Here is a 9,837-nt window from a genome sequence, read left to right as displayed (position 1 = left end):
CCAGAGTATGTGTTAAAACAAAGCAAAAAACTCCAACCCAAATCTGTGCAAGAGCTCCTTGTGAATGGCAAGTGGATTTTTTAACAAATTAATTGCTTGGACGCATGGATGAGCTGAGGATAACGTGGCCGGTCGGTTTGTCTGGAGCAGAACCGATGCCCAGGGATTGCCGCAATGGCACTTAGAAATGCAGAGAGGATTAATAACAACAATAAAATACTGTTAAACACATCCTGCATCATTCAGTTCTTGGTATCACAGGGAAATAGAGCAGAGAGGAAAAAAAATACCTGAAATTTGGGGGTTTAAGACATTTTCATTCTTATATTAAAACGCAAGTGCATTTCTTGTCTGCTACCATCTACGATGCATCAACTGAGCTACGTACCATTCAAGGCAGCGTAGGCTTTTTCCAATGATGTTATCCGTCTAGGGGCTACAGCGCAAGTTAAAAGAAGACAAAAAAAAAAAGAGAGAGAGAGAAAGAAAAAGAGAGCCATGAGTGCTGCAGCTTGGTTTCTTGGTCACAAACAAAAGCAAAACCCAGGATGACACCGTGCCTAGCAGCTTAAAATTCCTCCGGTCCTAAGGCCCCTTGGCACAGAGATGCTTTCGGTAGCTAAATAACCACCCGGTGAGCTGGGTGGGCAGGCTGGGCTCTCCACCGCGCACCAGGGACCTGTTTTGGGATGTGCTTGAGCCCGCGAGCATCCCCCGAGCTACGCTGCACTCCTGAGCAGCTTGAGGTCCAGATGTGCCCAGGGACGCGCGGCCGAATTGCAGCATTTATGGCATGTGCCAAAGCAGCAGCGGTTGTGCTGCGCGGCTGCACCGGAGAAGGAAAAAAAAAATCTGAGGTTAAAGCAGATGAAAAGCAAACAGGGAAACTGTGTCAGTTCTGCAGCGACGGCGAGGGAATGGGAGAAAAAGGGATCCCTAAGGAGAGGCTGGCGCTCACCACCGACTCTGAAGTGATGAGCAGTATCAAAAAGGAATGAATTTCCTGGGGAAAAGCAGCAGCGACGGGGCTAGGGCCAGGAACTGCATGATGGGCTAAAGGAGGAATGAAGCGGCTCACGACACCGAAGCCAGCAGCCTGGGGAGAGCCGGCGGGGGGGACGGGGGCTGCAGGTCCCGGCACTAGAGAGGCTCTTGCTGCCGAATTGCAGCATTTGGGCACCAGCAAACTGGAGGGGATGGGGGGAGAGAGCAGGGGTGCGTGTCTGAATTTGCTGAGCAGAGATAGAGCAATCTGAAGTAGCTCAAAATATGCATCAAACGTTTCAAGCAGGCTCGGGAAAGCGGGAGACAGCACACGGGAGACGAGCTCTGCCGCTGCCCCCAGCCCGACCGCCTGCGCTTCGGTTCAGTGGCACCAAAGGAGCCGAAATCGTGGGTTTTGGCCAGGGCAGCTGCAGGCGCCGCTTCAGTGCAGACCACGCTGAGCCGGGGCGCTGAGCCGGACCCTGCACCGCCTGGGCTGCAGGCAGGCACAAATCCTGCCCTAAGCGGCTGGTGGCTGCAGCACGCCCGCTCGCTGCCACGCAGCAGGACCCAGCCGGAAAATAACGGATGCTGCCCGTCCCCTGGTCCCCGGAATCGCTGGGTGACACCCTGCCTGCGTGGACACCCTGTGGGCAGCACCCACCGTGCAAAATGTTTAGGCAAATACACAATGTAAAGGGGAAGAGATGCAGATGGGCCACGCCGGCGCTGGGAAAGCCAAGCTAGAGTCCGAGCCAAGAGGGAACGAGGTCCTGGCATAGCCTCTCTCAAGGAGGAATGCAGGCAGAGGCATGGGCAGGAGCGCAGGCAGACTGCAGGCAGGCAGGAGCGCGGGCAGGCAGCGAGGAAGGGAAGCATACAGCAGCATCTTTTCAATACGAATCAGAAACAGTTTCGGAAGGGCAGCACAGCATTTCATCTGGTTGGCAGCAACTCAAAGGCATTTGCAGCGTTTGAGGTGAAGATTTCAAGGTGCCGTTAGGAAATAATGTTGATTAAGAAAGATAATTAAAATTCATTGTCCCGGTAACCCACACATGCTGCTCAGCCTTCACCATGGGAGGCATCCCACCAGGCTCACGGCCACTGCGCCGCGTGGTACGGAGAGCACCCCTAAGTGCCAGACCACAGTGGGATGGAGCGGCACCCATCTCGCCGTGCAATGAGCACCCTGAAAAAAGGGGCTTTTGGGGTCTCAGAAGGACATGGCAGAAGGACAGACTGGCGGGGAGCAAGAGGGAGGCAAGAGCAAAGCAAGCACAAGGGCTGGGATGAGCTGGGTGATGGCTCTGCCTTCCTGCTGGCATGAGGGTGCCACACACGCAGGGAAAGGGAAAAGGAGACAAAAAATAGGCAAAGAAAAAGGTGATTGGAATCGCGGAGGTGCTTATAAACAGCCCTTGAAGCTCCACAGCTATTCACACTACCCGCTTGAATTTTCACCTTCAGACTAGAAACACTAACCAGCTGAACACTAAAACATAATTCACCCGGCTAACGGGAAGGCAGATCAGAAGGAAAAATAACCCGGCTGCTCCCGCGAGGGTTAAACGTCGGGGCTGGGGGGTGAAGGGAGAGGGGCACGGACCTCGAAAAGCAACCTGTGATGGAGCGAGATGCGCTCTGCTCCCGTCACCGCCCCATCAAGCGCTTTCCTCTTTTCTGTTTTTCTTGCTAGGAGTTTGCAACGCGAGGCACATCTCATCAAAGTCTTGTGGAGGATTGTGCTCTCATGATTAAAAAAAAAATATATATATATAAAAAGGATGCCTGGATGCGTGGTTTTTTTAATTAAAGAACACTGGCTGCCCTACTTTATTAATTGGAGTATGGGAAATAATCTATCAGGGTGGTAGGGAGTTTGGGGAATAGGACAGATGGAGCTGGTGTACATTTTCAATCAAAGCACATAAAAATTAACATACAGAAAGATTTTTTGTGTGTGTGTGCTAGATTACTTCTGCTTGATATTTCTTTTTTTTCCAAAGGCTCGAATTAAGCCTGTTTTATATCTCTGTGCCTCAGGAAAAGAAGAAAAGAAAGGATAAGTGCTGTGTTTATAGAGCTGGAGCTTCACCCCTGCTCTCCCACTTCTGTTTTAATGCTGAGAGATTGTTCTGCTTTGAAAAAGAGGTTTTGAAGGTCTTTTTCGCAGAGCAGATACCAGCAGTGGGGAGAAAAAAAAAGAAAAGGAAATCAAAAGGAAAGTCTCAGGGCGCCAGGAGGGCTGTGCTCCCGGGTTAAAGCCCCGGGGAGCCACGCAGGTAAAGTGCTGGCAGAGGCACCGGTGACCTTGGGGCCATCGTCCCACCCTCGAAAGGCTGCAAATCCGCACTGCAGAAGGGGGTGGCAGCCCCTGACCTCCTCCAGGCACTGGGAAGCACCACCAGCTTTATTTTTCCCAAACTCAGCCTCCTTCCTCCCCAAAAAACACCTTCTGAAACAGCATCCCTGCAGGCACGCGTCCCCCCGCCGCCTCTGCGCCAGCAGCCTCGCCCCCAACTGCGACCCATTAGCGGGGAGATACCATCTCGACAGAGAAATTACAGATAATCTTGAGAAAAAGCCCGCTTGGAACTCAGATTGTATGGAAATCCTTTTATCCGTTTCTGTCACGCTTAAAAAATGGCTGTCCCCAAAAGAGAGGGATCGGGAGGCCGGACCTCCACGGTCCTGCAGTTATCTGGAATGCTCTTTGCAATGCAGGAGGTGCACAACTGGTTTAAAGCAAATTAAACCCCATAATTTAACCTAAAGGCACCTAAAATCACCCTAAAATAATAACAATAATAAAAAAGCTTATGTTAAATTTCCCTTTTCCCCTTAAAATGTGTATTTTTAATGTAATTTTTGGCCAAAATGATCCACAAAAAACGTAACCTCCCTTATATTTCTACAGCCATCTCCTGGGCTTTCCAGCTTTTAGACGCCTTTGCGATGCCAGCCTGCTTGGGAGTAACTATGGCTTTCATTTTAACGTTCCTCTGCGAAATAAAAGTGATTTTCATTGATTTTGTTTTAATGCCAAGCATGCTCTTCTGCCGCTGCTCTTCATTTTACATGGCAGAACTTTACTACATAAGAATGAGGTAAAAAGAACACTCTTAAATTTAAATTTTTAATGATCTATGGTTAGTTGGAAATCATTCATTTTGTTAAGGCAGATGAAAAGTGATCAAAGCCAAGGCAGTGGATGTACCACTGTGTTGCCACCATCCACTTTGGTGTAATGGGGTGGAAAAGCAGATGAGAGGTTAATTGCTGTCAATGGGGATTTTGGGGAGGGGGGCAAAATACAAATAGTCTGTTTCTCAAGGAGACATTCCAACGGTAGTCTGACAGCTAGGAAATAATTATAAGTCCTGGAATTATCTCTGAAGATGTAGCAAATATATGAAATAGTCTATAAAAAATTGAGATGTCAAGTATGAAAAACCCCTCACCTGCGACTGGACTGATTTTATTTAAAACCCCCGTGGGAGGTAAGGGCGCGAAGCCCCAAGCCCGGCAAGGATGCCGCAACCTCCTTCCGAGCCCGCCTGGGTACCACAATACACAGAATAAAATATGCCTTTGGGTTTGTGCTAGCATGGGCTAGCCTGTGGTGGGAGCATTCAGCTGGAGAAGGAGGAAAAAAAAATGTTGTGCAGTGAAAAGAAAATCAATTCCCTCTACATCTCTATCTATCAAGCTGCATTTCCAAGCCAGCTGGCAGGTTGAAGTATTTGCCTTCTGATGTGCTCCTTTGTTAATGGTGTGATTTGTGTCAGATCAGCGTCTCTTAACGTAATTATACCGATTACGGCGGGGAAAGGGGAAGACAAGATGTGGTTGGAGGAGCAGATACATCCTCAGCTCACTCCGGCATCATGGCCATGTAATTCTGTGGAAAACCAAAGTTCATGCATGTCACCGGAGGCTCATTTAAGGTCCGGCTGATGCGAGCCAGCACCTTACTGCCCAGGACCAAAAGAAAATAGTCTAAATCCAGGGTCTGCGGAGGTCTCAGGGGACTGCCCCTTCGACTTGGCTGGGCCATAAAAAAGGATTTAGAGGGTCAACGCTCGGACCGTGCCCTGGATTGAATTTCTCAGACAGCTCCCCTTTTGCTAGAGCCCTCTCGGGTGTCTAACACCTTTTTGCTGTTCCCAGTAAGGGCATATAAATGTTTCCCTCTCTGTCATATTTGTCTTCCCTAAATTGTGCCATCCCCATGGAGGCTGGCCAAGGAAATGGGAAGCCATCAATAAAGACGACATCGTTTTTTGCACCCATCTGTGCTCTTCCAACAGTTGTAATTACAGACATTTAAAACTGAGACAGGTCTTTACCCGCGTTTCTAACAGCATCTCTCTTTTCTGGGCAGCGTAGAAGCAAGGACAGAGCCACCACAGCGATGCACAGGGACGGGCACGGCTCCGGGACGGTGATTATGGAGTGCACCCCAGACACCATGTCCTCCCCTCTCCCACATCCCCCCCGGTGTATCCGCACGTGGGACGCCCACAAGCCGGCAAGGGCTTTCCCTGCCGTGCTGCTGCAGCCCGATGCAGACCCTGTGGTTAATCACCCCTTTCCCATGACCCTCCCTCACCACCAAACGTGCCAGCTCACTGCAACACTTAATTTAAGAAAACGCTTATGAAAGTGTGTGCCTTCTTAAATACAGAACGCCGATCCCTGCCCTAGACTAGCTCTTGAAAAATGCCATATTCAAGGCAACAGCAGCAGTGCCGATGCGTGATGCTGAGGCCAGCTGTCTTGGTCAGGGAAACTTCAGCAAATGCACCATACACCAATAAAACAAAGTGGGAAGCCCAAGAAAGTGAGGTCAGGGGCAACCCTCCTCCCGCTGATAAAATTATTGCACACCCTCCACAGCTTACAACTCTCGGACCACCACTAAATGCTTGGCCAATGCATTGCTTAAGCAAAAAGGCATCATCTCTTACCAGGTTTGGGGATGAGTCCTTGAAAAGGCCTGTAGAAAATAAGGAAAAAAGGAGATTTAAAACGAAACGACACTAGGAAGCCAACATGCCTGGACCGAGCATCCTCCCGTGGCCCACGTTAGGGATCAGCCTGCCCTTCGCACGCTGTGCCACGACTCGCACGGGACCGACGGGAGCTCTGCTTGGGCAGCATGCACCGCGTCAGTAAGACGACAGGCAGCGTGGCCCAGCGAGCGGGTGGTGGAGCCACACTTAAAGCCTGTTTTTCCTGGTTTCACCTTATAGTGATAGGGTGATAAAGTGCCTTTCCCCTCCCGCTTGTGTCCATCGGCTGCAGAGCCCGCAGGACCCCCTCGCGAATGGCCAGTGCCCAGCGCCTCTCTGAGCGCTGCCCTTCACCAGCAATAAACCACGCAACGTTTCTCCCATCTCAAGACTCCTACAAAAGCGGCTGAAATTTCTCTGCCCACACAGCCATCGCACCAAGCACCGTTTTCTTCCATCAGCACCTTCTCCACCACCTCCTCAGGCAGCAAACAGGAGGAAAGAGCAAGAGTCTCTATTTTACGGTCCCCTCCTTTCTGTTGAACCGTTACCTGCCAACTTAATAGCTGTCTCGGGGGCTGGAGGCATTTATAGTATTTACAGCCCTGCCTCGATAGGGCTGGCAGAACTGGGGGTGCATTTAGGTTGGCTTCCTCCTCTCCCTCTCCCCCTCGGAAGGGTTGCTGATACCTCTGGCCACGTACCTTGTCACAGTGAACTTGATTTTATCGGCGACAGCCAATATCCTCTCCAGGTTCTGCGAGCCGAAGGTGCACGGCTTCCTGAAGGGGATCCCAGGGGGCAGCCCCTCTATAATCACCGACCCCGGATTGCTCTTGATCCGCTTGTATGGCACTTGCACGGGGTATTTAATCCCCAAGGCCTCACCTGGGAGAGAAGCAAGCGGTAAGCAAGCGGTAAGCAAGCGGGATGCCAGGGATGCCTTTTCTATGGCGGCTCTGGCTCCATGCCCGGCCCCGCCAAAGCACAGCGCGGCGTGAGCGGGCTGCCTGAGACACCATGTCAAGCGTTACATCGAGGACTGACATTTTCAGGCCACCTCCACAACGGGAGCGGAGGGCTCCCAAGGCAGCTGCGAGCGCACAGCGGAGCTGGTGGGGACAAGGAGAGGCACCATCCTGTACGACGATGCTCATGCAGTGCAGTGGGAGGGACAGAAAGCCGCTGCTCTTTGCTTTGGGACATTATTTGGACATAACTCCATAGGCATGTTCCCTCTCTGAGGTCTGGCTGCAGGACTGAGGCTACACACTTCCTTGCAAGTAATTGCTCTTGTGAGTACCTGGGAACCCGCACAAGTCTTCCCCCTGCCTAGAAAATGGGGAGAACAGCATTTCCCTGCCTTGCTTGATAAAGAACAGCGGCTGGGGCAGGCAGGCCATGGGAGTGCCCTGCAGAGCCTGGGTAGGTGCCCTGGGGACAGGAGGAGTGGCATCTACTTGTCCCCCAACACTCCTGCAAGCGCTCGCTACAGCCTCTCCTTATTCCCTTCCCACCCTCCCACCACCCCCCGTGCTCCCACAGCTCTCCAATTTCCAACTAATGAATTTACCATCGTTGTTCTTCACAGAGGAGGGATTAACAGAAAAAACAAAACGTGGCCAGGGAGGGCAGGCAGCGAGAAGGGCTGCGGCACGCTCCCCATCATGGGCTCCCCCATGCCGCATGGGAGCTGCCTACACAGCAAGCGCCTTGCAGCAAAGAGCACCAGTTCCCAGCCCCACCGTTCCCTCTCTGGCCCCGCCAGGTCAAGGAGGAGGCGAGAGAGAGTTCCTGGCAAGGAGGAATCGGGAGGAGAGGGGAGGGATAGGGAACAAAAAAATTCATGAGGAATTAGGGGGAATAAAACCGACTCCCACCCTGGTTTCTCACCGTATTTCTTATTGAACAGGTCCTGGACTTGTTCCCGCAGCGTGTTAGCTATGTCTATTCTGGAAAGCCTGGCATCATAATTTTCTGTAAAATAAAGAAACAATTATGGACTTCTGCTGGTAAATTAAAAGGCACTCTGTGACTTTTAAGTAATGCCATTTTCTAATTATAGGAAAGTCCTTATCTTGCAATTAGCTAATCTCTGGAGTGGGCCATTCAAAGTCCTTAAAAATAATCTAAACAGAAATATGTTTTTTTTCCCCCTGCCTGTTTGCTAAGAATAAAAGCTGCGTGAAATCGAAGATTCAGTTGTGATAATTACCAGTGTTAAAATAAAATGCACTCCAAAGCCTCTGAAAAACCAAAGCCTTTGAAAAACTTCCATCCCTCTCTGCAAACCCTCGCAGGCTTCCATGGCCCAAGGAAAGGGATGCTCGAGCAGGGCAGCACTTGCCCGCTGCCCATGGACTTCTCAGCATTCCTTCTTCCCCCGACACAGCCACCATGCCAGCTGTCGGGTGGAAAAAGCCCGAAAGAAAAAGGCAAACTCCGAGGCTTGGAAGACTTAAATCTGCATCTTGCAAGGTCAGATGGCAAGATAAGCAAAGCCGGTTAATTAGGGCACCATCCAGAGCACGTCAAGTCTCTTCCTTGGGGACTCCCCGCCCCAGCTGCACATCTTGTCTTCCGGTTGCCTGTCCTTCCCATCCTCTCACCCCATCTCCTCCTCTCCTCCCTCCCATCCTTGCCTTGTCGCGCTCCTCTGCCAACCCACGAGCCTCGACGCCCCACGGCCGCTCCCTTCCCACATCCGTTTGCCCTGCGCAGCCCCCGCAGCGGGCCAGGGACTCTGCCTCAAACCTCCCCCAGATGCCTCCAGGCTCTCACCTTGAAAGCCCTGTCTCTTCACAGCGTCCTCCAGCAGCGCCTCGCTCGAGTCCCTCTCGCTGGCGGCTGAGACAGGGGACGTAAGAGGAATTAGGATTCGCGATGCCGCCGAGAGGGATGCACAGGAGGGGGGTTCCAGCCAAAAAATGAGGTGGGGAGGGAAGACAAGAGACGCACTGTAGGAAAACGCTCTCACTCCTCTCCTACCTAGTCCTTAACGGCCGGGCTGCCGGGCGTCTCGCAGCCTACCTTTGGCTGCCGGGCTGTCCGACGCCGGCTCCTTGACGCCCTCCGCCAGCAGCTCTGGTCTGGAAAACAGCGAGAAGCAGAGGGCACGCGAGTGAGCTCCCCGGCCAGCGGCACCCCGCTGCTCCCGCATCCCCCAGGACAGCGCTCCCACAGCTGCAACCCACGCACCGGGTCTGGCTAACGCAATTTTAAAGCTCCCGCAATGCAGCGGGGGAACTTCAGAAGTAATTTTCATGCCGACAGACTCTTTAGTGAGCTGATGTGATGCTCCTCGGGATGACATTAAGCTGGCGCTGGCTGAGCAGCTTAAATCAGCAGTTACAGACTATTAGGACAAACGGTCCTGCATGTTTCTTGGGGATGGGAGAAGCCATGCACAGCTCCTTTCAACATACAACTGGCCCCCGAAATTGCCACTTGGGTATCTAGTGCTAAAACCACACAGTGAGACGATAGCAGGACTCGTTACGAGCTGCGCTGAAGCTGCGCTACAGAGCAAGGTGTCTGAGATAGGGACAGAACCCCCAAAACGTGGTCGGGCTGTCCTGGAGGCTGCTGGTCTGATGCCACAAAATCTCTGCGCTCCCAACATTTATTCTCCGTTTCAGCCGCCCGCCACGTTGGCTGCATCAGCTCTCTCCTGTGCAAGGGAGGCTGAGTCAGCATTTGGGCAAGAAACTCCCCAAACTACCTAAAAATATTTTTAAATCCATCTCTGCTGGATCCATTCCCTTTCAGGGCAATGCTGTTGTGTTACATCAGTCGTGGCTTCTCACAGCCCCCCCCGCCCCCGTGACAGCCCCCC

General features: G+C 52.1%; 1 protein-coding gene across 1 annotated transcript in view; it reads right to left on the bottom strand.

Annotated features, from left to right (window-relative positions):
- Positions 1-388: 388 nt before the first annotated feature.
- Positions 389-9,837, bottom strand: part of GTF2IRD1 (GTF2I repeat domain containing 1) — a gene marked incomplete at its 3' end in the record, with an annotated part of 37,321 nt that continues 27,872 nt past the window's right edge. Inside the window, exons 18-23 of the mRNA XM_010285005.1 lie at positions 9,033-9,091; positions 8,784-8,849; positions 7,896-7,979; positions 6,707-6,890; positions 5,958-5,986; positions 389-436 (exon numbers count right to left, since the gene is read on the bottom strand). Coding sequence (XP_010283307.1) covers positions 389-436; positions 5,958-5,986; positions 6,707-6,890; positions 7,896-7,979; positions 8,784-8,849; positions 9,033-9,091 — 470 coding nt within the window. The remainder of the gene's footprint in view (positions 437-5,957; positions 5,987-6,706; positions 6,891-7,895; positions 7,980-8,783; positions 8,850-9,032; positions 9,092-9,837) is intronic.

Source organism: Phaethon lepturus, unplaced genomic scaffold (assembly GCF_000687285.1).
Source record: "Phaethon lepturus isolate BGI_N335 unplaced genomic scaffold, ASM68728v1 scaffold20944, whole genome shotgun sequence".
NCBI lineage: Eukaryota > Metazoa > Chordata > Aves > Phaethontiformes > Phaethontidae > Phaethon > Phaethon lepturus.
The sequence above is the reverse complement of the archived record's forward strand: the minus strand, read 5'-3'. Positions and strand labels throughout refer to the sequence as shown.